Source organism: Pangasianodon hypophthalmus, chromosome 13 (assembly GCF_027358585.1).
Source record: "Pangasianodon hypophthalmus isolate fPanHyp1 chromosome 13, fPanHyp1.pri, whole genome shotgun sequence".
NCBI lineage: Eukaryota > Metazoa > Chordata > Actinopteri > Siluriformes > Pangasiidae > Pangasianodon > Pangasianodon hypophthalmus.
In genome coordinates, this window is record NC_069722.1 from 18922843 (window position 1) to 18950558 (window position 27716).

A 27716-nucleotide genomic window follows, 5' to 3' on the forward strand; every position below is an offset into this window, starting at 1 on the left:
CCCCCTAACGACCACAGCGCGCCACTACTGCCCCCTAACCGCCACTACCGCCCCCTAACAGCCACAGCGCGCCACTACCGCCCCCTAACCGCCACTACCGCCCCCTAACGACCATAGCGCGCCACTACCGCCCCCTAACGACCACAGCGCGCCACTACCGCCCCCTAACCGCCACTACTGCCCCCTAACGACCACAGCGCGCCACTACCGCCCCCTAACGACCACAGCTCGCCACTACCCGCCCCCTAACGACCACAGCGCGCCACTACCGCCCCCTAACCGCCACTACCGCCCCCTAACGACCACAGCGTGCCACTACTGCCACCTAACCGCCACTACTGCCCCCTAACGACCACAGCGCGCCACTACTGCCCCCTAACCGCCACTACTGCCCCCTAACGACCACAGCGCGCCACTACCGCCCCCTAACGACCACAGCGCGCCACTACTGCCCCCTAACCGCCACTACCGCCCCCTAACGACCACAGCGCGCCACTACTGCCCCCTAACCGCCACTACCGCCCCCCTAACGACCACAGCGCGCCACTACCGCCCCCTAACCGCCACTACTGCCCCCTAATGACTACAGTGCGCCACTACTGCCCCCTAACGACCACAGTGCGCCACTTACAACGTGAGTACGTCATGTCGCCGGAAATGGAGTCATCAATGTCCCAATGTGTAGTGAGACAGAGTCCTCACCAGCACCCGAACTGTACACGATACACTGATTCACCACCTAGGGAGCTAGCGAGCTGATTGAGACGCACCATTAATTAAGTACAAAAAATACAGCAAGTTACAGTGTTTTAACTACACTTCTAGAAAATGAACAACAAAGAATGCGCATCAGGTGTGTTTTGCTTATTTATGTTTTTAATGAATTTATGAAGCCACTGTAAACTTTATCGTTACATATTACATCGTAATTGTACAATGCTATCGTATCTTGTGCAGGCAATTAATTTGTTTTATTGTAAATAAAAAAAGCCTGACAAAGACATATTGCTAAATACCCATTCAGTTTCAACTAATTTACCCTCAACTACAGACGCTGCATCCACTGATTCCATCATGTTTTCTTACTGACACCCTAACTCAGAAACTCAGAGCTCAGTCAAATCCTGAGTTTCCCACTCGTAATCACGACTTTGTGGTGGTGTTCATGTGCGTTCAACTTGTAAATACGATCTGTCTGACATGACTTGAACGCACCATTATGCTGCCTTGAAATTATCGTAAGTACGAGTTTCCCACTAGGAATTTGCACATGAATGACCCCTCAAGTTGTAATTACGACTAGGAAACTCAGAGATAATTTTGATACCTGAGTTTCCAAGATCAGAGGAGTCCTAAACTTTTAACATGGCGGAGGAGATTACAGTTTCTGCACTAAATGACAGGTTTTGTCCATTTTTCTAAATTGTCATGTTCATTTATGTGTATCAGCAACCAGTCTATGCATGTTGTACATTTTTACACTTTGAAAATAGCTTGTATTTGACCAAAATTCCATTATGGTCAGCAAGCTAGCTGAGTAATATGTGTTACGGCGTTAAAATAAAAGTAAAAGAAAAAGGAAATATGTATTGAACCTGGCGTTGTCCATGTTTCATGTTCTTTCCGACAACAAAGCATGTGAACATGACAAGCTCATAATTCCCACTTCAGAAGTGGGAAGTAGGATCATTCTGATAGCATGTGAAGGCAGCACACATCACATAGTGTGATGTGTAGTAGGAATGAATGTCTTCCATTTTCAATACTATGCCCATACTCCCTGCTGAAAAAAAACTATAGAAACTCTCACAGAATTTGTACGGTTTTAATGGTTATAATGGAAACTCTAATGGTCCCTGTGGGTCTCTACTGGTAATTTGTTGCCTTCTATTGGTGGAATGTTATGTCTGAATACCATTAAGGACCATTAATGTTAATGGTTTTAATGGTTAGGTGATGGTTTGTAATGGTATTTATAGTGGAAACCATTAGAATTTCTGTGATGGTTTCTATTGTTTTGTTTTTTTTTTCAGCAGGGCTGACATAATGACATCCAAAATGATCCCAAATGGACATTACTAATTTTCTGCAATCCAAAGCCTTGACCACTCTACATTAAACTCCAGATTTATAATTTAGGATTCCTGGAACATTTAAACATTTCATTAGTCAGTAACATACATAATGTGTAATTCCCCAGTCTAGTGGGAATTGTTGTGTTGTATTGTGTTGTTATGGGAAAATAATCACAGCCCGAGGCTGGAATACACGCTGGACAGGATGCCAGTCTATTGCAAGAGGGTACCACATATTCATTCACACCTGGGGCAATATAGTGTATCTTCCCCAGTCCAACTACAGGAATGTTTTTGGGAGGTGGGAGGAAACTGGAGAACCTAAGGGAAACCCATGTGAACACAGCTAAAATGAGCTCAGGATCAAACTGGGGATTCAGGAGCTGTGATGCAGCAACCCTACCAGCTGCGCCACCGCACCACCTCAAACCAGCAATAGTCTGTTAACCAGGGGTGTCCAATCTTATCCGGAAAGGGCTGGTGTGCGTGCAGGTTTTCATTCCAGTCAAGCAGGAGCCACACCCAATTCCACCTGTATAATCAGTTGATCTTGGCTTTCAGTAGACTCAGGTGTGGCTTCCGCTTGGTTGGAATGAAAACCTGCACCCACACCAGCCCTTTCCTGATAAGATTAGACACCCCTGCTATAGACCTTTAGTTTATGAATCCTCACAGATTCTATGGATACTTTGTATGACTGCATTTCCAGCTGTTTGAATGGTTTGTAAGTCCCTCTGAATAAAGGCATCTGCCAAATGACTGCAGGTAAAAGCAATATAAATGTTGGTGAGACTAGTTAAGAAAGAAACACACAGTACAATCATTGATATGATGAAGCTTTCTGTATGGAGACGTTTAGTTCACATTTATGGAAGGAGTCTCTAGTCTTTGTAACAGTCAGTAAGTTTTCTGCCACAGGAAAGTCTTCAGAACAGAGGACTTTGTGCTTTGCAGCTTCTTGGTAATGTGACAAGTTGTGTGTTGTTGTTGTTGTTGTTGGTCCCTGGAGGATGAGTGGTTCGGTCACAGCGCTCTCACCGCTGCGGTCCGGGTTTGATTACTGGTCATGGAACCAACCCCAGCCACTAGGGTTGTGTGCAACAGTGGGCTCTCAGTGCCGCTCCCAAGCCTGGATAAAATTATGGAGGGTTATGTCAAGAAGGGTATCCGGCATAAAAACTGTGCCAAATCAAATACACAGAGCAATGATCTGCTGTGGTGACTCCTAACGGGAGCAGCCGAAAGAGGAACAACATTATTATTATTAGTTTTGTTTTTTTGGTCTTTGAGAGAAAGAAAATAAGAGAGGCTGGTGAGGGAACACTGCTTAAAACACTTTGGGATGTGGTGTTATTGGAAAATAATCAACTTCAGGGGTATAATGGCCTGACTCAAATCACACCACCCAATAACAGCACATCCCCTTATGTTTAATTCCTTGCTTAGTGTAAAAGACAGTATGAATATACATTAATACATTGTCATGAAACAACTTTATTGGACATGGGCATTAACATTATGCAGTAACCAATTATATTTTAAGGCACCAAAAGCCTGACAGAATTTACAATTTGTTTGAAAATACTCACTCCTTATGTAAAACGTATTCAGTACGAAAAGAGAGATAGCTTTATTTTATTTTTTTATTTATTTTTTTTTTAGAAAACAAAAATCGCAATTGAACCTTCTAAACAATGATAATGTAATCTAAACAAAAGAGGTGTATTCATAATTTTATATCTGCCGTTGCTTATGACTCAGTATAAACAGCTGGGTCCTCAAGTTTGGTCAAGATACCAATTATATCTCATACAATACACTACAGTTTTTCTTGCAGTTTAAAAACAATCAGCGTAAAAGCAATGGCACTCATTTAGTCTACTGATATCCAAGAAATATTCATTGCAGAAAAAAAGCAAAAGACACTTGAAACTTAAAATACTTTATATGGCTTTCTTATATGACCTGGAAGGCTTGTTAGGTTTCATGCTTATGTTTTAGACACATAAAAAGCCAAAGAAAGGTAAGTAATTTAGTGTTTTAAAACCAAGAGCCTGAGAATTTGATCTTCTATGTCTGCACACATCCTTTATTTTTACTCTAATTAAACAATACATAAAGTCTTCTCTTTTAAGGTCAAATTACAGAACACAACATAAGAACAACACATTTTAAAACTCTATAAAACTTCTCACAAAAATAAAGAGGCTAGTGAAAATGTAAAAGCAGTGTTGGTCTAGCTGCAGAGTTCACTTATGAAGTGAATGAAGGGCGACTAGTAAGACGTGTTTTCAAGGCCTCGTCCTTTCATCTGTTGTTCAGATAGAGAGAGAGAGAGAGAGAGAGAGAGAGAGAAGATGAATAAGATACAGATGATTAACCAGGAACAGATGAATGTGCATACAAATATATCAATGATTTAAAAAGGAGGATATTAAAAAACACGGTGTGGATGTACCTCAGAAGAGTGCACAGGATTTGGGAGGCCGGAATGGATTATCACTGGATGGAACCCCCACAAGCAAAGGGTCCTTATTTGCATTTTGCAAGCAGAATGTCTTCAGCTCAGCCGCAGCTTGTGAAACCTGATGTAATCAAAGAGCAGCGGGACAAACATTTACACCTTCACTGTTTCTGAGTGAAAAAAAAACTAAATACCTCTGCTTTACAAATTATCTGAAAAAAAAATTATCTGAAAAAAAAATTTAATACAGGTGCATCCTGCAACAAGACATAAAAGGTTTGGTCCAGAAGGCATTGATAAATTTTCAATATCAGCAACTCTAACAAGTGTGTAGTGTCAGCTCAAAATTACAAATTATGGTTACAAACTACAAATTTATATTAAGATGTTCATTCTAATGTGGTGTTGCTTCTATACTAACAGCTAATTTACAGAAAGTCATATTCTGGACACTCCGCATAATGTAAAGATTAAATACATGTTATTTGAAAAGAAAACATATACACTCAGGTCCATAAGTAATTTTGCCTCTGTACGCAAAATTATCCACAATGGATTTGAAATGAAGCAATCAAGATGTGATTGAAATGTAGACTTTCAGCTTTAACTCAAGGGGTTTAACAAAAATATTGCTTTAACCGTTTAGGAATTACAGCCATTTTTAGAGTCCCTCTATTTTCACAGGCTCAAAAGTAATTGGACAAACTAACATAATCATAAATATTAGGATTTAATACTTGGATGCAAATCTGTTGCAGTCAATGACTGCCTGAAGTCTGGAGCCCATGGACATCACCAAATGCTGAGTTTCCTCCCTTGAGATGCTTTGCCAGGGCTTCATTGCAGCCGCCTTCAGTTGCTGCTTGTTTGTGGGTCATTCTGCCTTCAGTTTTATCTTCAGTAAGTGAAAAGCATGCTCAATTGGGTTGAGGTCAGGTGACTGACTCTGCCATTTAAGAACATTCCATTTCCAAGCTCTTGAGTTGCTTTTGCGGTACGTTTTGGATCATTATCCATCTGTACTGTAAAGTGCCATCCTAACATTTTTGCAGCATTTGACTGAAGTTTAGCTCTATACACTTCAGAATTCATCCTGCTACTTCTATCCGCAGTCACATCATCAATAAACACCAGTGACCCAGTTCCACTGGCAACCATGTATGCCCATGCCATAACACTGCTTCCACCATGTTCGACAGATGATGTGGTATGCTTTGGATCATGAGCCCTTACTTTCCTTCCCCATACTCTTCTCTTCCCATCATTCTGGTAAAAGTTAATCTTGCATCAGAACTGGACTTTTTTTAGAGTTTTTTTTTTAATAGCAAAGTCTAATCTGTTAGATGTGTTACCATTGGTTTGCATCTTGAGGTAAACTGTCTGTATTTTCATTCATGAAGGCCTCTCTTGAGTGTAGACTTTGACAATGATACGCCTACCTCCTTGAGAGTGTCCTTGACTTGGCTAGATGTTGTGAAGGGGTTTTTCTTCACCAAAGAAAAAATTCTGCGATCATCCACTTTAGCTATCTTCCGTGGTCTTCCTTTTGGTGTTGCTGAGCTCTCCAGTGCATTCCTTCGTTTTAAGAATGTATCAAATGTTGATGTTGATTTGGCCCTCCTAAAGTATCTGCTATTTCTCTGATAGGTCTGTTTTATTTTTTCAGCCTAATGATGGCCTCCTTCTCTTGCATATTACTTTTATACTATTTTGCAACACAATCAAAAGTATGTACTTTTTCTTCACAAAGAGTGTCCATACTTTCAGTGCATAGTACAAGTAGGCGAATTGACGCGAATGTGTTTTCAATGTAATGTTTTTTTTTCCCCCAGTAATTAATCAGGGGAAGCCATATTGAAAAGACGGACCAGCACACCACAAACTAAAAGTGTGAGGAAGAATGAACGCATAACATAACAGAGATTAAGATTAGCAAGTGGTGTTGTACACATTCAGCACTGTGGAATGCAGTGAAAATGAAATTTTTGATCCTGTTTTTTTGATACAAGTTATCAGAGAATGTACAGAATGAACAGTAAACTTTTCCACTAATATTTGTTTTTGTTTTGGGTTTTTTTTCCACAAGAATGTTCACATGAACATCTCTGAACACACTATTGTGTTTGGCATAGCATAAATGTCCTCATTTTCTTCATGTTGTTCTGAGGACAGGCCGAGTTTTGCACTTTTTATATCTTTATTTATTTATTTATTTACTTATTTTGCTATCTGCTGTTGGTATAAGCATGAGCTGTGGATGCTTGTGGTATGTGAAGCTCACAGCCATGTCATGGTCACAAGCTTACAATCGACAAAGGGCTTCTCTGTTCCAGGGGAGGAAATACCCGGATGTTGGGTTACTTTCCCCAGTTACTACTAATAAACGTTTCATTTGGAGAGTTGCACGGTTTTAACGAAAACACATCAAACTGAAATTAATCTTTAAAAAAAATATATTAATGTTGAGATTATGTGACAGCTGGTATGTTAACCTTGTATAGAGATGCCAATTAAGTAGTTGACACGAAAATAAAAACATGATCAAATTAAAAAGTGGCAATGGAGCAGGACAGGTGTATGTAACTGTAGCCTGAAATAATTAACATTCGCTTATACTCTCAATAATACGGCTGCGTTGTGTTTATGAGTAGCAATGTCCGGGTGAGGAAAACATTTAAAGTATAGCTTTTACATTAGTTTCAGGCTGTTAATGGTGAAACGAGAAGTTTATCCAGTCACACCCTCACAGCCAGGTCATTTCCTCACTTCTATCGAGTTAGTTTTGGTTTGTTTTCAGACTTACCTTGATTCTGCGGACGCTTGCCTCAAGCCGCAGCTGTTTGACAGCTTTTTGGGCGAGAAGCAGGTTACTGCTGTTGGCGCTGTTGTTGGACATTTCATTCAAATGACTGCTCCGAAGAAACACTGAAAGAGTGAAAGAGTGCACAGAGACACACTCTGCTCCTGAGTGGCTCCACAGCGCCTCTCTGCACAGCACCACTTCTCTTTCCAGTCCAACAGTTTCCACCAAGACAGAAGAATCAAACAGCAAACACACACCATGTCATGAGTCTGCTTTGCAAAACCTCTTTCTCTCCAGAATCAAGACCTCCAACTGTAAAGAGGAAGAAGAAAAATAATCATGTCTGCCATTCTGTTTTCTCCTTATACTTCTGTCTCTTCAGCAATCTGCAAAGATTTACTTCATAATGGAAATAATATTGTTTAAACAAAATTTTGCATGTATTTCCAATAAGGAAGGACTAAAACACTCGTGGGGTGTGCTGTCACAGGAAACTAATCAACGACGAAGCAGACCAAGGCGATGCTGCGTCTCAATTCGCTTACTATCCGTCCTAAATAGTATCCGAGATTAGAATTAGTGTGTCCCAAATCATACTGTGTTGATATGAGTTTCCCAGAGGTACCCGGATGGTCTACTATTTCCGGTAGATTTCTGAAGTGTGGAACGAAAAGTGTGAACAATTTTTTTGTTTTATATTGAAACTCTTTGCGTGCGGGAGGAGGAGTTTTGCGACAGTTCGTTTCGCCAAATTCAAGGACGCATTTTAGAGAGGTGTAAATGAAGTGCGGACAAATAAATCAATGGAATGGGAAATGAAATAGTATAAATTATATAAGGAATAATGAATGAAAGAAGCTGAAATGCAACAAGGAGTTTGTTTACAGTGACAATGTGCTCTTCCGTTACACTACGTTAGTATGTCCAAGTACTTTCATACTATTTTGCTACACGCTCAAAATTATGTACTTCTTCGTCACAAAAAGAGTACATACTTTTAGTGCATAGTATAAGTAGGCGAATTGAGAGGCAGCAAGTGTCACATGGTTCATTTCGTTCATTTCTGAGAGCATGCACAAGCGAAGCAGGATACGTGCGGTGGCCATTTTGTATGGAAGGCCACGCAGTTCAAAAATACGTGATTTATTTATTTTTTGACATGTAAACAACACGTTAAATAGTGCAAAGTGTTGACTTTTTTCACACGTTGACAACACGTTATTTGTGCTTTGTTACCAAAAGAAAATTGTGTATTTTTGAACTGCATGGCGTTCCATAATCTTGCGTACGCATAGTTTTTTTTTTTTTTTATTGAACAATTGTCATGTACAAACAACATTGCAACAGCAATACATTCTTTATATCGGAACGGTAGGATCAGGTGCATAAAAGGACAAATCAAACGAGAGAGAAAAATTAATAAATTAATTAATTTAATGGGCTAGGGATTTTTTTTTTTTTTTTGGAAATAATATTCTTCTATTATGCTAAAAAGTTTTATTGCAATGTTTATTTTTCATCACCTTAAAGGCTTTTGTATAAGAAAGAAACCCATTATAAAATACACAAAACCTAGGTTTCATTTTGATTTGTGTGTATAAAATTTTCCCAGAGTAAGAATGTTATTATCCAGAAAGTCATCTTTGTTATTGTTCATAACGAGTCCATAAACAATGTCCTTTTGAGAAAAGTTTCTAAGATGAGGAACCTTTGTGTAAAGTCAATCTTGAATATCAAACCATAAAGTATCTGTATACATACAGTGGAAGAATAAATGAGCAGTAGTTTCAGTTTGCCACAAAATACACATTTTCTGACTTCAGTTCCAAATCTTTGTTTCTTTGTAAGAATTCACTGGGTGGACATTAAAATATATATATATTTAAAAATTAAATTAAATTAAATTAAATTAAATTAAATTATTTATTTATTTGAGAAAATTTGTGAAATCATCATAGTGTCTCGGATTGCTGTGCGCATGCGTAGTACAGCACGTTGGCTCAGCATTACTCCATAGTGCCATCTAGCGGTCAGACTTTGCGTCATCACGTGACAGGTCAAAAGAACTACATCCGGGGCAGGCGGTTGGGTCAAAAGGAGAGGTTTTGTACTTTATAAACATCATGTTGTTACGAGTGAGTAAAGTATAAACGTATTATAAATATATGAGTATGTCACAGTCTAAATAATCGTATATCTAGATATTTTATTTGTTTAAAGCGCTAGCTTATGCGTTTGTCTTTAATGTGCTGTAGCAGCAATGCTATAACGAGACATGCGTTTTAACGACAGTTGCAGTTACACAAATACATGTGTACAGACATCATTATCAAAACCGTGTCCTGAAATGTCCCTGTGTGGTGCCTGTGTTTTTCAGAGAGTGTTACAGTGTAGTGTATCTGCACTGAAGAGCAAGCATTCATTTCATCACAGTGCGTCGTGGAGAAATCCTCTCATCCCCATCGTTATAGAACAGACAGTAAGTCTCTTTCAGCCTAAACTACTAACTACTCACATGGCCTGAGCCTGAAATGTCTGCTTAAATGTCTTAAAAGTTTGACCCAAAGCAGCTTTACAGAAATCCGGATGTAAATGTAGATGCCTAATGAGCTAGTCAGAGGTCAGGGTGCCAAGGAAGAACTCTCTGAGAAGCCATGAGGAAGAAAACCTTGACAGGAACTCATCCTCTTCTGGGGGACATGGGAACTAAGTGTGTTGAAATGATGTTCGGTATGAGCGTCAGGGTCTTAATGATTACAGCAGCAGTTCTTAGGTAGACGTCTACAGTATTCAGGTAAGATTATCCAATGAAGAAAGCTTATCCACAGCAATTTTTTAGGGTATCTGTAGGGGATCATCCACAACAGCCAAAAGTGAGTCGCAGAAAAAAATTGCAGAAAGCTCTAAACAGATGTAGATCTTCAGGATGAATCGGGCAGGTCTGAGGAGTGAGAGGAGCCACAGTAGGGGAAGTGTGTCAGGATCTGGCACTGGTGTCACATCAGGAAACAGGACTTTTTCCCACAACTCAGGCCATTCTTGTTACTAGTACTAGACATTTCAAATGTGCCCAGTTTTCCAAACACATTGTAAACCACACTTTAAAGAAAAAGTCCATCCTGAAACACGTTATATATACACTGATCAGCCATAACATTAAAACTACCTGCCTAATATTGTGTAGGTCCCCCTTGTGCCACCAAAACAGCTCTGACCTGTAACTTCCAGGCAAGGACTCCACAAGACCTCTGAAGGTGTGCTGTGGTATCTGGCATCAAGACATAGCAGCAGATCCTTTAAGTCCTGTAAGTTGTGAGGCCTCCATGGATTGGACTTCTTTGTCCAGCAAATCCCACAGATGCTCAATCGGATTGAGATCTGGGGAATTTGAAGGCCAAGTCAACACCTTGAACTGTTTGTCATGTTCCTCAAACCATTCCTGAACAATTTTTGCAGTGTGGCAGGGCGCATTATCCTGCTGAAAGAGGCCACTGCCATTAGGGAATACCGTTGCCATGAAGGGGTGTACTTGGTCTGCAACAATGTTTAGGTAGGTGGTATGTGTCAAAGGAACATTTGCATGAATGCCAGGACCCAGGGTTTCCAGCAGAACATTGCCCAGAGCATCACACTTACTCCGCCAGCTTGCCTTCTTCTCATAGTGCATAATGGTGTCATCTCTTCACCAGGTAAGCGACGCACACGCACCCGGCCGTCCACATGATGTAAAAGAAAACGTGATAGATCACACCAGGCCACCTTCTTCCATTGCTCCAGGTTCACCGGTTGTCCTTCCTTGGACCACTTTTGGTAGATACTAACCACTGCATACCGGGAACACCCCACAAGACCTGCCATTTTGGAGATGCTCTGACCCAGTTGTCTAGCCGCCACAATTCTCAGATCCTTACGCTTGCCCATTTTTCCTACTTCTAAGACATCAACTTCAAGAACTGACTATACACTTGCTGCATAATATATCCCACCACTTTGCAGGTGCCACTGTAACGAGATAATCAATGTAATTCACTTCACCTGTCAGTGGTTTTACTGTTATGGCTGATCGGTGTATTTATGCTGAAATATTTGTGATGTGCTTCATGATTGTGGCTCTAATTTGTTGGTTGGTGCTGTATGTTTTGTTATTCCTGTTAGAAGTTAGTGGTTGTGTGCTGCGCTGATGTCCCAGGAGGACGTTTGTTAGTGCAGTTACAATGGCAATAGGAGAAAAAAAATGTAAATGATCTCAAACATAAGGTATAGAAGTCAGATTGCACTGTTAGCTCCTAAAAACAAAAGAGAAAGTGCTTCTTTTTTTTGTTACTTGCCATTTTCCAGAGATGTCGATTCGTTCGACTGAGCAGAGTGTACAGATGAGGAGGTGAGAGAGGTGGACAGACTAAAGACTAAAGCACTGCTGCATCACTCTCTTTAGACAGAGATGTAGTGAGGGATAATGCTTGCTGCATTCAGCTACAGGTTGTAACTCGTAAATCTCGACCTCCAGCCAGGAAAACCCAAAGAAAACGCTCCTTCAACTCGGAATTTCTACTCAGGGAAACCCGGATGGCCTCCTCAACTCCAAGTTCCTCCTTACCTTTAAATGAGTTCTGCTGTATATATAAAAGTATTTGTTTTAGATCAGTCACATTTCTTTTAGATCAAGCATCATCTCTTTCTATCACCACTATTTTTTTCTCAGGGCCGAGGGGAACGTGCCTACGATATTTACTCACGCCTTTTGAGGGAGAGAATAATCTGTGTAATGGGTCCAGTAAGTATCTCCAAAGATTACATTACGTAAGAAGGATTCTTGTTTAAAAAAAAAAAAAAAAAAAAAAAATCTCTCCTAATCTCATTTGTCTACTCTTTGTTCTGTCTCTGCTTTTAGATTGACGACTCGGTGGCAAGTCTGGTGATCGCACAGCTGCTTTTCCTTCAGTCAGAGAGCAACAACAAGCCTATTCACATGTACATCAACAGTCCCGGTGAGAGACTCTTTAGTTGTCTGTATATGTACAGTCGAGTGCAAAAGTTTGCATACCCTAACGACAAAACAAAGATAAAATCATTCATACCAGTGACATTTAGCGTGTTAGGTTTCACAGACCTTCTTTCTTTGTATGTAACATAATGGCCAAATAGTACATGTTAAAATATTAATAGTAAAAAAACAAAATGGTGCAGAAGTTTAAATTTGGATTGTGGATGTTATATTGTGTGGCAGCCTGTGAAAACCCTTCACAATGTGAAATGTGGACATTTTCTACTACATAAAGTTTTGAAAACTACGGGCTTTCCTGAACTGAAATTTGTTTCTCTTTTGCACATAAAGTTCTAGTATTATTCAGTCTCGTTTCCTCCAGAAGTGGAAAAAAAAAATTTCATTTCAACACCTACACACTTATTTTCTAAACTGCTCTATATTGATTTAATTAGCATTTCATTTGACATTTAACTTTACCCCTGTAATACAAAATACAGTTGAGGTCAAAAGTTTACATCCCCCTTTCAGAATCTTTCAAAATTATTTTAGCAAAATAAGAGAGATCATACAAATTGCATGTTATTGTTTATTTAGTGCTGACCTGAATAAGATATTTCACATAAAAGATGTTTACATATAGTCCACAAGAGAAAATAATAGTTGAAAACTTAATAGGTGAAAACTTTTTGAATTTGAAGATCAGGGTAAATTTAACTTATTTTGTCTTCTGGGAAACATGTAACTATCTTCTGTAGCCTCTGAAGGGCAGTACTAAATGAAAAAACATGATATTTAGGCAAAATAAGAAAAATGTACACATCTCCATTCTGTTCAAAAGTTTTCACCCCCCGGCTCTTAATGGATGGTTTTTCCTTCTGGAGCATCAGTGAACGTTTGAACCTTCTGTAATAGTTGCATACGAGTCCCTCAGTTGTCCTCAGTGTGTAAAGATGGATCTCAAAATCATACAGTCATTGTTGGAAAGGGTTCAAATGTACAAAAATGCTGGAAAACCAAAGAATTTGTGGGACCTGAAGGATTTTTCTGAAGAACAGCAGGCAGTTTAACTGTTCAGGACAAACAAGGGACTCTTGATCAACCATCAGTAAACAAAAAAACACAGCTGTGGATCATTCAGGTAACAACACAGTATTAAGAATCAAGGGGATGTAAACTTTTGAACAGGGTCATTTTTATAAATTCAGCTATTATTTTCTCTTGTGGACTATATGTAAACATCTTTTATGTGAAATATCTTATTCAGGTCAGCACTAAATAAACAATAACATGCATTTTGTATGATCGCTCTTATTTTGGTAAAATAATGAACATTTTGCAGATTCTGAAAGCGGGATGTAAACTTTTGACCTCAACTGTACATGTGTAATACATATGACCACTCAATTTAGCAAAGATTATACGCTTGTGATGGGAAACATGTAATCATTTTGATCAGCTGAGGTAAAAGTCAGTCACAGCATTTGAAGAACAGGAGCCTGATCTTTGCTCTTCACTCGGCTGATCGCTGTTCACTATTACATTCAATACATTAAATTCATTCAGCAACTTTTGTTTAGTTCGCTAATTTTGTCCACTGCCATCTCTACAGTGTAAATAATGGCGCATGTGTCTCAGATTATTTGACAGCTAGAATTTAGACCATTTACAACCTAATTTTGTTATGGCACATGACCAACAATTTGATCAATGATGATTATCGCTGCATGAAGAAGGCACACAGCTAGCAAGCTAGTAATTAAAGCGCCTTTAAGTAGACACATTGCAGCCACGTATTTAAACTGGTTTCTTATTTATCATTCCAGATTAGAAGTATATTTACTTCTTCCCCACATTTAAAGACCATGGGGAAGCAAACCTTTGCACTTAGCTATAGTATAAGTCATTTGGATGGATGGACCATTTCATAAAAGAAAACCAAAAAAAGTGGACCTGGAAATAAATATTTCATTCTGCTCAAATTATAGTTTTCCAGGAACACATCAGTAATGCTTACACCCTTTTAAGTTCTGTAAGCATGACTCTTTCTTTTTTTTTTTTTTTGCCTGAGCTACTAGGCGGTGGTTTTCGGGTTCTCGTTAGCGCAGTATCTCAAGAATGAGTGGTTGAATGTTTGTAGGATTCATTTGGAATTATCATTCTAACCAGCAGACAAACAGATTAAATTTTGGAATTGATCCAAACAGAGTCAAGATCACAGCAAGGTCAGATGTGTGAAATAGTTTTAGTTCTTCATTAGTTCTTCCTTCCTGTTTGAAGCATTTTTAAGGCAAATTAGGAACAAGAAGAACCAGACTTTTTGACTTTGTGTTCTACTTGTTTATCTTATTTCTCTCATTTACATGCAGGTGGTGTGGTTACAGCAGGGCTGGCAATCTATGACACTATGCAGTACATCCTCAACCCGATCTCTACATGGTGTGTAGGCCAGGCTGCTAGCATGGGCAGCTTACTGCTGGCTGCAGGCACTGCGGGTATGAGGCACTCACTGCCCAACGCCCGCATAATGGTGCACCAGCCTTCGGGAGGGGCCAGGGTAAGAAAAACCACAGGATTTGTACTGTGTTTTTATTGTTAGTTTTTGGGAGCATCTTAAACATCTCTGATTGATGATTTCAGGGACAAGCAACAGACATCGCCATCCAGGCCGAGGAGATTCTCAAGCTTAAGAGACAGATTAACAACATCTACTGTAAACATACAGGACAGCCTCTGGAAACTATAGGTACTGTTTTTGTAAAGCAGGCTTATAGAATATCCAGCTTATGCTTACTGTACTGTATACTGAAAATAAAAAAATATATATATCCCAGGACCTGTGAGGCCTAAGTGTAAAGAGAAATTTACTGCTTAGGACACCCACAGTATTTACAGTTACAGTTGCAAGTTTTCTGGAGTATGTCTCAATCAGCTCAATCTGGATCCTGACATTTTTGCCCATTTTGGGGAAGTCACTGTGGGGATGCTGTGCTCAGGGTGATGAGAATTCCAGCAAACATAGTGCTTTGTGCCAAGGCCAAAAATTAAAATTTTGGTCTCATCAGAGCAAAGATTTTTTTCCCCCAGTAATGGCTTTCTTCTTGCCACTCTTCCATAGTTTACGTATTATCCCAGATAATTCCATTTCAGTTCCAGGTTATTACACTACAAAAACTGGAACAGTTCAAGGGGGTGAACTGATGCAAGGCACTGTATTTATCTTCTATTCATTAGTAAGTCAAGCAGACATGCGAGTAGATGTGCTTTATAATGAGAGGCCAAATTCAAGATGCATTGAGCTTCATCAGTTCTGCTGAAAAAGTCTTGATGCCATGACATACTACTACTAGTCATTTAATAACATCCTGAATGATTTTTCAGACACATTTACCTGAGAGATTTGCTTTGGTCATTTGTTCTTCCCCCCAGAGAGCGTGATGGAGAGAGACCGATACATGAGTCCCATGGAGGCTCAAGACTTTGGGATTATTGACAGGGTCCTGGTCCACCCTCCCCAGGCTGGGCAGGATGAGCCAGAGCTGGTCCAGAAGGAACCAACCACCTCAGCCAGCCCCTCTTCCCCCTCCCAGCCCTCAGTCTCAGAGCTGGCCCAGTCTGGGGCCAGTCCACCTTCTTCTTACAAACCTGAACCGTGACATGGAAGAGCGGTCCGTGATCAGGCTCAGCCACTGGTACTGTCTCTTACAATGGGATAGGATATTAGAGTACACTTGTTCCTCTCTGATATCCAAATGTGAGCCTGTGTTGTGTGTATCACACTGTACTGAGCAAGCCTCATCCTGGGACAGGAACGATTGACAAAATGAAGTCAAAACATTACGGACAAGTATATAACAATATGGCACTTTGTCTTACTCATATGTGATGTACAAAAAGCCTTGTGATTTTACTAGTCAGGATCACCAATAAAAACACCACCTGAAGTGTATTTTTATTTTTATTGTGTTTTATTTTTAAGGATAATTGAAATTTAACCGTATAACACACAAGGGCACAAATGTAAACTCATGTACTTTGATTATTTACATGTTGCTATATGTAACATTAGTTTGAATATATGTAACATTTACTTTAATTGGGACAGTAAATGGGACACAAATATCCTGACTGCAGTTCCATATTTGTAACACAGTAATGCAGTGTGCCTTACCATTGAAAGACTGTTATCTAGTAGAAAGTAGTGTTTTAACTAAGAGAAGAAAGAAAAAGTATAATTTTAACTCCACAGGATACAGCATAGCATTCATTTCTTGCATTGTTCTTGTGTGCTTGCTTTCTTACCACTGACCAAGCAAGAAAATGAGTTACTGTTAAAAGCCATACAGCAAACAGGACAAAAGTCACATGACACTGCATCCTCCCCAGCCCTTCTTTTTGGTTTGCGTGGCCCAGCGCAGCCAGCCCAGGCTCGTCTCTTGGTATGGTGGATACCGTAACATGCTGATGCGCTCGAGTCCCCAGCCTCGCAGCATACACGCCCGTCTGTGGCTGAAAGTCTCAAAACCCCAGCGGCCGTGATAACTGCCCATCCCACTTGCACCTGAACATGCCAGTTGGGAAGAATGCTAGAAATTATTCAGCAAACATTAAACTTTTCATGTAGCTCAATTTATATAGCTAATAATATAAATGATAGATATACTGAATATTTTAATACAAATTTACAATTATAAACCATAAAATCACCATAAAATCTAAAGCAATTGCCTGGGTCTATGAAAATCCAAAACAAAACATAAGGATAAAGATACAGCATAATTGATACATTGTGGTCTACGACACAGTTGCGCACTTACCTACTCCTCCAAAAGGCAAACCAGGAAGTGTCATGTGAACTATTCCATCATTTGAACAAAACCCTCCACTGGTGGTTTGCTCTAATACTGTCTTCACCACCTGGGAATAAAAAGTTGATTATTTTCAAGTAACAATTGTTTTATTCCTCTTACACCACAGCAATTTGGCAATTTACATTTTTTAAAATCAATTTATAGTTACATTTAAAGTTGTGGAACTTCCTCGAAGCAACTTAGTCCCTGTTATCACATACATTACTGCAAGCTTGAACTTGAATCATTCTTGGGGTATCATTCCCCAAGCTTCTCACAATTTTAGCTCATTTCTCCTGACAGAACTGGTGTAACTCAGTCAGGTTTGTGCGCCTCCTTGTTCAAACACGCTTTTCAAGTCCATTGCCCATTAAGCCATTTTGTTACAAATGGAGATATGCTTAGGATCATCGTCCTGCTGGAAGACCCAGTTGCAACCAGGTTTTAACTTTCTCGCTCATGTCTTGAGGTTTTGCTTCAACATTTCTAGATAATCATCCTTCCTCATGGTACCTTTTATGGATGTGCACCAGTTCCTTTTCCTACAAAACAGCCCCAGACATGATACTGCCACTCCCATGCTGCACAGTTGGGATGTTGTTCTTTTGGATTAAAAGACACCCGTTTTCCTCCATACATAGACCAGAGAGCACTCCTCCTTTTTTATGCTGGTCTTAGAGTAGCGGCTTCTTCCTTGCACAGTTGCCTTTCAAGGCATGGCAATGTAGTACTCTTTCACCAGTTCCTTTGTTGATGTCTTGGGATTCAGTTGAACCTTTTGGACCACAATATGCAGTTCTTACCTGAACGATGCAGTGTCAATATCTTTTATATTTTTATATTTTGTTTACTTTACTCCTATAAAGGAACAGGACTTGTGTAGGGTCTTGGCTGAGTTGCTTGGATTTTCCCATGGCATCAAGGGCAAAAAGGCACTGTCTCTAAAGGTAAGCCCTTTTACGACCGCATGTGCACTTCCATTAACGCCTAATTATGACAATCAGCCAATCAAAAGCTTCTAATATTCATTACATCAATTCCAGACTGTTTAAAGAGACAGTCAACTTGGTAAACTTTGGACCCACTGGAATTCTGATACAGTGAATTCAAGCTAAAATAAATCTGTCTCTAATTGAGTGTTTTAAACTGACCTCTGATGTGAACAAAGCAGATAATTGCCTTGCCAAAAGAAATGAATCGTAATGTGTGGAGTTGTGAAAAACTGAGATTGAATATCTTTAGTCTAGGTGTATGTAAACTTTTGGCCTCAATTATACACAGTTTCCAGTTTTCTAGTCATTGGCTATTTTATCAGGTACTCTTTCCATATTGCACAATTTATCAGCCTTCCTCTGTCACCTTCCATTAGTGAAAAGGGACTACTGCTGAGCAGATATTATTTGGATTGTGGATCATTTGCACAGCAATGAGGCACAGTAGTGCATCATGCACATCTAAGATTTTTTTCTCTCAGTGGCACTGCTGCTTTAAACAATAGATGGGCAGTAACTGTCAGTTGTACCTATTGTATACCTACAAAGTGCACCCGTATGGTAGCTAATAAAGGTAGGTATATGGCACCTTTCTCTAATAAACTGCCAACTGGCTGTATATCTGGGTAATAAGCTGAATTTTTCATCCCTCCTTTTTTCATCTCTTATATTCAGTTAAAAGGTTTTGTAGCTTCCTGGCTTCCTACCTGAGACTGATCAGAAAAAACATAGAGCGCCAATGGCTTCTCTCTCTCATTGATGAAACGGATGCCTTGCTCTATAGACTCCACAGTGAGGATGGGAAGAATGGGGCCAAAAATTTCCTCTTGCATTAGAGCGTCCGATTCTGTCAAGTCCACAATCACTGTGGGATCTGGAGAGAGGAAGACGGGAGGACAAATAGGACAGTACAGCAGTAAAATTAGGATGGGGAAAATAAAACAACTTTGTGTAATTACTTAAAACTGTAGAGCAGCTCACAGCCAGTACAAATCTAGCTGTGTCTGAAATGTTTCAGGTGATGTTTTTTCTATTTACCTTTTCTAGTAGTGTCTATGTTTTATGATTCCATTGCTGCTGTCTACTTTATAAACTATGTAATTTCCTTTACAATTAAGGGCCTGCCTCAATCAATTTTCTGAGAATCATATAAATAAAATCAACAAACCATGACTGCAAACAAAGGTATAAATTAGAGAAACAACTATTTCCACACTCCCCATCTCATATTTCCTCACCAATGTATTTGTCGTCTTTCACGCCTTCTCCACCTATAACCACCTTTCCTTGAGACTTCCCCAGGAGCTCCATGAGTCTGTTCCAGTGTCTATCTGTGACAATTCGGCCATAGTCTGGGCTCTCCTGAATCCGAGGCCCGTAGAAGCTCTCCAATGCTTCTACAATCCCGGGAATCAGTGCATCTCGCATCTCTGCTGTGCACAGGACATAATCTGGTGCCACACAGCTCTGCCCTGCATTGAAAAACTTGGCCCATACAAGCCTCTTTGCAGCAGCCTTGATGTCTATGCCGCCGTAAATGAGGCACGGGCATTTTCCGCCCAGCTCCAGCGTGACGGGGGTGAGGTGCACTGCGGCTGCCTGCAGGATGCTCCGTGCCACCGCCTGAGAGCCTGATCAAAAGTCAAGTGGATTTAAGGGAAAGGAGAAAGCAGTCAGTGACAATGACATCAGTCTAACAGTAAAAAAAAAAAAAATAATAATAATAATAAAACATCTGTCTTCAAGTCGCTCCCACCTACCTGTGTAGAAAATGTGATCAAATCTGTTCTGCAACAATAATTTGGTTTCCTCTGCTCCTCCACAAATAACAGCGAAGCACTCCTGACCGACCATTTGAAAAAGTTCAGAGTCACATAACAAACAGGACAGTTGTACAGAGAGTTAAAGCAATTATAAGAGTATAAGTATAGGTATAAGACAATTAAAAAGAAAACAGCATTACCTGAGACAGGTACTTTGGTATTAGCTCTGAGAGGAGTCGCTCAGTTGCTTGACTGATTTCTGAAGGCTTCAGAACAGCACAGTTGCCTACACAATAACATACATTTATTAAATGCATAAGAAAAGCCTTGGTGGCTCAGTGGTTAAGGTTCTGATCAAGAAACCAAAGATCACTAGAGGCTTTTAACCCTTAACTGCTAAGCTCAATTGTATGTCACTTTCTATATAAGTATCTGCTAAATTAATAAATGTAAATGTAATTTTCCCCTGAAAAAATATTTGAAAGAGAGTTTCCCTTTATAATCTTTACAACTTCTAGGAAAGAGAGACACAATTTTGTCATTTGTTATCCTGAAAAAGGGGTCATGAAGGTGTGTATGGCTACCTGCAGCAATAGCACCAATCAGTGGTGCTAAAATGAGCTGGAGAGGATAGTTCCATGCGCCGATTATCAAAACAACCCCTAAAGGTTCTCTGCGTACAAAGCAATCATCTAGTTTTGTTGCCTAAAACACAAGTAAAGTAAACGAGAGAGAGAATAATAGAGGTGTTGCTAATGTACTTAATGCTGTGTAACAGCACTTGGAATATATCCAACTTGGTCATGAGGGAAGCATTTCACAATTTGCTTGATTCTCTAGTTTTGGCACTTGTTTGAATGGAAAAAAACAAAACAAAAGGAGAAGCAAAATCCGTCACTCATAAGTTACACCCTGCACAATACTTACCAAGTTTTTTCCCACATAGCTTGGCTGCAACCAGGTTTCCAAGTTACAGATGGTATAACGAATCTCATTGGCCACCATGTCGATTTCTGACAGCACTGCCTCAAACTTGGGCTGCAGAAACAACAGAGGTGATTACGGTGGACTAGGGAGGCCATTAGAAAGTGTAGGCATGGTGTGCATGTACCTTGGTGAGGTCTTTATGCAGTGCCTCTAAGATCTGTGCCTCATTGTCCTCTAGTAAAGACAGCAGAGCTTCCAGCTGAGTGAGACGGAAATGAAGGGGAACGGTCATGTTGGACCGGAACGCAGCCCTCAGTCTCTCAATCACCTGCTTCTGACTTTCCATTTCAAGAACACCTTGGAAAGAGAAAACCAGTGGAAGACAAAGTGAGCTTGAACTTTCTAAACAATCTTGTGTGTTATGACCAGATCTAAGAATCTGTGAAATGTGAACGCTACATCTTTTCTACACCACCAACACCGAGAACTTACTTAACTGCTTCAAAAGGAATTACGAATAATTTCAGAATTCAGGTTTCCAGTTCACTTTCTGAAAAGGTCTCCCTGGACCTGAGTATCTGTGGCCAAACATCTCCCTAGGTTTTGCAGTGTGTCTGAGATGTGAGGCTCCTTTGGTTATCCTTGGTTATTCATGTGTCAGATTGTATATTGGTACGTACGTAAACATGAACATCTCGAATTAAAAAGTGAAGTGACGTGTGGCCAAGTATGGTCACATACTCAGAATTCGTGCTCTGCATTTAACCCATCCAAGTGCGCACACACACACATAGTATTGAACACACACCCGGAGCAGTGGGCAGCCTTTTTTGCTGCGGCACCCGGGGAGCAGTTGGGGGTTCAGTGCCTTGCTCCTCAGTCGTGGTATTGAGGGTGGAAGAGAGCACTGGCCATTCACTTCCCCCACCTACAATCCCTGCCGGACCTGAGACTCGAACCCACAACCTTCGGGTTACAAGTCCAACTCTCTAACCATGTTTGTTTGTATGCTGTCGCTTTAAGATTAACCTCCACTGGAACTAAGGAGCCTAGACCAAAAATGTCCCAGCATGACAATCCCCCTGTGCACAACATGAGGTCCATAACAGCAAAGTTTGCCAAGGTTGGTGTTAGAACTCAAGTCGTCTGCACCAAGCTCTGAACACCTTCAGAATGAACCTGGAACGCCGACCACATCCCAGACATCGATACCAATACCAAACTTCACTAATGGTCTTGTGGGTGCTTGAGCACAAATCCCCACAGCCACGCTCCAAAATCTAGTGGAAAGCCTTCCCAGAAGAGTGGGACAAACTCTGGAATGGGATGTTAAACAAGCACATATGATTGTGATGATGAGGTGTCCACATACTTTTGACAATATACCTTATTGGAATCCTTTAAGATCCTGTAAGGTGCTAATAATTTCATGTGCTACCATGTTGACATGTCTGACCAGCTGTTCCAAGAAAGCTTTCACAAACACAGTGCTGGAACAGTTTCTCCATTTTAGAAAGGTTCTCAAGACTTAACCAGGGAGGCACAAATCAAGGCTATGTTTTGAGAACCTTTCTAAAATGGAGGAAATGTTCTGACTGTAATGACAGTGGACAGCTAACCGTCTTCATTTCTAACTGTCTTCATAAAACGCTCTTCTCACAGCATGTGAGCTAAACTATAAAGTCAGGTTTCACGCGAACCGGAAACAGACGCGTTGACATCAAATACAGTTTAAAAAAAAAAGTTTTATGAAGTGAAAACGTGTTCGTACTTACACTTGGATAAAATCCTAGAGTCTATTTTGTGAAGCTTTGGTAAAATCAGTGCTCTTTCTCTCTCTCTCTCTCTCTCTCTCTCTGTTGCTGTTAAAACCAAACCGCCGGTTTCAGTCCTGAGGTGTTTCCGGGTGTCAGTGCCTGAGGAGAGAAGAAGAAGAAGAAGAAGAAAAAACAAGTTTGTCAAGTTTGTTGTATGAGCGAAGAACAGAGGCTTTTTTACCTCAGCAAACAAATTCACATTAAAACAGACAAAACAAAACAAACAAAAAACAGTCCAAACATTTCTCCTGTTCCATAAAAACACACAGTAAAACCACGGTGCACGCGCAGGTCATAAACATCACGCGCTGTTACCCTGAAAAAACAGGTGCAGATTCATTACAATAAACATTACAATAAACCAGAAATCAACTGTTTTATTTATATAGCAACCAAATTTTCCGTCTTGTCAATACAGCAGTATTCGGAAAACCTAGCGTTTCAGATGCCTTTCTGGATTTAGTCGAGTTGTGAGGTGCATTTTCTTTATTTTCCCTCAAATACAGTGAGAGAAAGAGCTGATACAGCTGTACCATTTATTTAAATACTATACTTCACTGTATTCACGCACATGTTTGTTTCTTTTATCATCTGCCAGATTTAAACAGCAAACTGCCTGTTGAAAATGATTATTTTGTTTAACAGGAGTGTTAACTAGAGAGTGTTGTGTGTGAAGACCAGCACTTTCACCACTTTCTACCCCCATTCTGATGTTTGATGCAAACTGAAGCTCTTGACCTGTAGCTGCATGATTTTATGCATTATGCTGCTGCCACATGATTGGCTGATTGGATAATTGCATGATCGGCTTATTGGATAATTGCGTGAATTGCATGATTGGCTGATCGGATAATTGCATGGATTGCATGATTGGATAATTGGATAATTGCATGAATTGCATGATTGGCTGATTAGATAATTGCGTGAACTGCACGATTGGCTGATTGGATAATTACATGAATTGCATGATTGGCTGATTGGATAATTGCACGAATTGCATGATTGGCTGATTGGATAATTGCATGATTGGCTGATTAGATAATTGCGTGAATTGCATGATTGGCTGACTGGATAATTGCATGAATTGCATGATTGGCTGATCAGATAATTGCATGAATTGCATGATTGGCTGATTGGATAATTGCATGAATTACATGACTGGCTGACTGGATAATTGCACGAAGTGCATGATTGGCTTATTGGATAATTGCATTGGATTGGACAGCACCTTCTGAACTTTTTGCCCCCATTCTGATGTTTGATGCAAACTGAAGCTCTTGACCCGTAGCTGCATGATTTTATGCATTATGCTGCTGCCACATGATTGGCTGATTGGATAAATGCATGAATTGCATGATTGGCTGATCAGATAATTGCATGAATTGCATGATTGGCTGATTGGATAATTGCATGAATTGCATGATTGGCTGATCAGATAATTGCATGAATTGCATGATTGGCTGATTGGATAATTGCATGAATTGCATGATTGGCTCATTAGATAATTGCATGAATTGCATGATTGGCTGACCGGATAATTGCACGAATTGCATGATTGGCTGATCAGATAATTGCATGAATTACATGATTGGCTGATTGGATAATTGCATGAATTGCATAATTGGCTCATTAGATAATTGCCTGAATTGCATGATTGGATGACCGGATAACTGCACGAATTGCATGATTGGCTGATCAGATAATTGCATGAATTGCATGATTGGCTGATTGGATAATTGCATGAATTGCATGATTGGCTCATTAGATAATTGCATGAATTGCATGATTGGCTGATTGGATAATTGCATGAACTGCATGATTGGCTGATTGGATAATTGCATGAATGAGCACGTGCACAGGTGTTCCTAATAAAGTGGCCGGTGAGTGTCAAATTATTTACACATAGAAAACAAAGCATTACGATTGCATATTCACAGATGCAGATACAGGTCACGAGCTTCAGGTAACATAAGAATGGGGGAAATGTGATCTCAGTAACTTTAACTGTGGCATGGTTGTTGGTACCAGATGGGCTGGTTTGAGTATTTCAGAAACTGCTGATCTTCTGGGATTTTCACACACAACAGTCTCTAGAGTTTACACAGAAGTGTAAATACACCTATTCCTGGAAGAGTTTATCACAGTATTTTTACACTATATAGCCAAAAGTTTGTGGACCCCTGATCATAACATATGGTGCTTATGTTCTTTTTGAGCTTCCCATTCCAGACTTAGTCCCTCCGTTGCTGTTATAAAACACTTCACTCTTCTGGGAAGGCTTTCCACTAGATTTTGGAGCACGGCAGTGGAGATATGATCATTCAGCCACAAGAGCATTAGTGAGGTCAGGCAACGATGTCGGGCAAGGGTGGGGTGCAGTCGGCGTTCCAGTTCATCCCAAAGATGTTCAGTGGGGTTGAGGTCAGGGATCTGTGCAGGACACTCGAGTTCTTCTACACCTTCTCAACCATGTTTTCATGGAGCTCGCATTGTGCACAGGGGCACTGTCATGCTGGAACAGGTTTGGGCTCCTTAGTTCCAGTGAAGGGAAATTGTAATGCTACAGCATACAAAGACATCCTATACAATTATGTGCTTCCACCTTTGTGGCAACAGTTTGGGGAGGTCCACATATGGGTGTGATGGTTAGATGTCCACAAACACAAGTAGTCAAGGTCCTCCACCAAAAGTCAGTGACCAAGTTAGGAGGGGATTAGACAAAGAAGCAACCGAGCATAGGGAACTCTGAAGAGAAGCTGTTCTGAGTTCTGGAGAACTCAGATAGGAGAAGCTGTTCACAGGATAACCATAGCCTGGATACTCCACAACGATGGGTGTTATGCAAGAGTCATGAAATCCTGTTTGGAGTTTACCAAAAGGGATGATGGAGACTTGGGAAACGTGGAAAATTATTCTCTGGTGAGATGAGTATTTTAACTTTTGGCAGAATCCCAATACTGCTCATGACCCTAAGAACACTATCTCCACAGTGAAGCATGGTGGTGGCAGCATCATGTTGTGGGGATGCATTTCATCAGCAGGGAGTAGGGAAACTGCTCAGGGTTATAGCAAGATGGATAGAGCCTAATACAGGGCAAGTTACAAGTAAACCTGTTCCTGTCTGCCAGAGAGTTGAGACTGCTGGAGCTACAGTGATTGGTTCAAAACCAAGAACCTTAATGTTTTTGAATGGCCACCTCAATCCAATTGAGAATCAATGACAAGAATAGGTAAAAATAAATAAATAAATAAATAACTGGATCTAGATATGCAAAACTGATAGAGAAATGTCCCAGAATACTTGCAGCTGTAATGCTTTTTGTATAATTCACCTTTGTGTCACAATAATTAAAAAAAAAAAAAGATTATAAACACGGGGAGCACATCATCCCTAACTCAGAATAAATCAAACCATATGAACATGTAACTGATGTTGGGATGTAGTTTATTGACAGGCTGAAAAGGAGTGAGGAAGCAGAGATTATTAAACTGTACATGGAGCGCAGGGTCACTGTTCTGCAGTTCAGTTCTACAAGTTTAGTAGGATTACAGTGACATGAGTCAGGAAATGTAACGTTTAAAACATCTACATACAAAATTACAAAAAAAAAAAGGCACTAAATTAGATTTAGTCTTTTGTGCAGGTTGCATAATTCTACATAATCAACATCCTGGATTCTTCCGGGAAACATTTCTCTACGAAAAACAAAAACGCATTTTGCTGATAAGATATTCACACAGTGGAGCATATTTGCATAATAACCGTGACATTAAGACCTCAGTGGAAAATTTTAACACCTAAACACACACACACACGCACTCAGGCACAGAGATACAAGTGAATTACAGTAGTGCGTCTGTGTGTTGAATACAGCGTTAACCTCAAGACCCACTGCCATGACACTCGATATAATATAAACATAGCCACTAGCTAAGGTATGTGCATGCACAAAACACATTATGATGGGTGCATTATCTGTTCCCCAAGAAGCTGACATTTCTCTCACACACACACTTCAGGATTATGAGACTAAAAAGGCGTTTCACAGATAACCAACACAAAAACAGCAGAGGCATGTTCAGTTAGCAGCAAACTTACTTTCCAAAACTAATTTAAACCCGAGGCTCTCTGCTAGGCATGTGCCGATCATCACTTGTATGTTTAATATTAATGTCACAAACTTTCGTTTCATACTGAAGATCTAATCTTTAAGCAATTTTTCTCTAATACAATCGAGTGACATCATAAACCGTGATAAAACGTACAATACGAAAACCTATTATTGGCACATGCTCACTTTTGAGAACAAAAACAGAGAGGGATGTCTTGCACCTAAAACTGCGAGAAGCTTTCTTTCGGTTATTGCTGCGGCGTGGAAGACACAACTGTCATACACATCTGTGTGTCTCACATATCGTAATGATGTAAACCATGACAGCAAGTGAGGCAGTTATTGCACTGTGAACGTTGTGGCACATGCTCGATCTTGATATTTCATTCATCTATTTACCACGTCCTTCACTGATCGTGATCTAATCACACACCACTAATAATGCCTTACACAAAAACCATTTGCTCAAGCTTGGATGGTGAAAGCTGAAAGCATCTCGATATTTAGGGAGCACTCGTTTAGCTGTGCTGCTCGGCTCCTCGCCCAAAAAAAAAAAAAAGAAAAAAAAAAAGCCATTATATGGAACAGGAACACGCTTCAGTTTGTTGGAAGTTTGTCTTCTGATTAAATTACCTGTTCAGAGTGAGATTCTGAAAGGTTCAGAGATGCTAAGACCCTGGTGTTTGCTCCACTGGTGAACCTCCAGGGTCAGATTTATTACAAACACAGAGCAACGGGGAAAAAAAAAACAAAAAAAAAAAACAACTCATACTAGTAACAGAAACCCGTTCTCAGAGTGTGATATACTCCTCTATTCAAACACTGAGCAAGAACAAGATATTAGTAATTCACAGACGTCTGTATTTAGATTTCGGAAGAAAGAGAAGATACCTGCAGGCTGCTTACTATGCACTCGGAGCAGCGATAGC

The 27716-nt window shown here is 40.1% G+C and overlaps 3 protein-coding genes across 4 annotated transcripts; 1 reads left to right on the plus strand and 2 right to left on the minus strand.

The window, feature by feature from the left end:
• Positions 1 to 3549: 3549 nt before the first annotated feature.
• Positions 3550 to 7573, minus strand: si:dkey-204f11.64 (uncharacterized protein LOC100537752 homolog). Its single transcript, XM_026916137.3, has 3 exons — positions 7343 to 7573; positions 4534 to 4660; positions 3550 to 4386 (listed from the first exon to the last, which is right to left on the minus strand). Exons 1-2 carry the CDS (start codon positions 7433 to 7435, stop codon positions 4535 to 4537), a joined length of 219 nt encoding a protein of 72 aa, XP_026771938.1. The 5' UTR covers positions 7436 to 7573; the 3' UTR covers positions 3550 to 4386; position 4534.
• Positions 7574 to 9373: 1800 nt separating this feature from the next.
• clpp (caseinolytic mitochondrial matrix peptidase proteolytic subunit) lies at positions 9374 to 16275 on the plus strand. Its single transcript, XM_026916887.3, has 7 exons — positions 9374 to 9477; positions 9720 to 9821; positions 12045 to 12116; positions 12234 to 12330; positions 14696 to 14883; positions 14967 to 15072; positions 15756 to 16275. Exons 1-7 carry the CDS (start codon positions 9466 to 9468, stop codon positions 15980 to 15982), a joined length of 804 nt encoding a protein of 267 aa, XP_026772688.1. The 5' UTR covers positions 9374 to 9465; the 3' UTR covers positions 15983 to 16275.
• On the minus strand, positions 16267 to 23386 carry aldh3b1 (aldehyde dehydrogenase 3 family, member B1). Of its 2 annotated transcripts, none has more exons than XM_026916886.3 (11): positions 23247 to 23386; positions 22634 to 22774; positions 21043 to 21215; positions 20859 to 20969; positions 20516 to 20636; positions 20132 to 20217; positions 19929 to 20010; positions 19407 to 19799; positions 18876 to 19042; positions 17144 to 17243; positions 16267 to 16887 (listed from the first exon to the last, which is right to left on the minus strand). In XM_026916886.3, the coding sequence occupies exons 3-11, from the start codon at positions 21202 to 21204 to the stop codon at positions 16688 to 16690; spliced, it is 1422 nt and encodes a 473-aa protein (XP_026772687.3). In that variant the 5' UTR covers positions 21205 to 21215; positions 22634 to 22774; positions 23247 to 23386; the 3' UTR covers positions 16267 to 16687. The 2 variants fall into 2 exon arrangements, with proteins under 2 accessions (XP_026772687.3, XP_034165883.2); XM_034309992.2 differs by lacking the exon at positions 23247 to 23386 and adding an exon at positions 22857 to 22990.
• Between the last annotated feature and the right edge of the window lie 4330 nt (positions 23387 to 27716).

Coding starts and splice junctions, on each gene's coding strand:
- si:dkey-204f11.64 (XM_026916137.3), bottom strand. CDS start 7,435: ATGTCCAACAACAGCGCCAACAGCAGTAACCTGCTTCTCGCCCAAAAA. Junction 4,661..7,342: donor CAAGCGTCCGCAGAATCAAG/GTAAGTCTGAAA, acceptor TGATTACATCAG/GTTTCACAAGCTGCGGCTGA.
- clpp (XM_026916887.3), top strand. Junction 9,822..12,044: donor CCATCGTTATAGAACAGACA/GTAAGTCTCTTT, acceptor TTTTTTTCTCAG/GGCCGAGGGGAACGTGCCTA. Junction 12,331..14,695: donor CATGTACATCAACAGTCCCG/GTGAGAGACTCT, acceptor ATTTACATGCAG/GTGGTGTGGTTACAGCAGGG.
- aldh3b1 (XM_026916886.3), bottom strand. CDS start 21,204: ATGGAAAGTCAGAAGCAGGTGATTGAGAGACTGAGGGCTGCGTTCCGG. Junction 20,970..21,042: donor TGCATAAAGACCTCACCAAG/GTACATGCACAC, acceptor TTGTTTCTGCAG/CCCAAGTTTGAGGCAGTGCT. Junction 19,800..19,928: donor TGATCACATTTTCTACACAG/GTAGGTGGGAGC, acceptor ACTTTTGATCAG/GCTCTCAGGCGGTGGCACGG.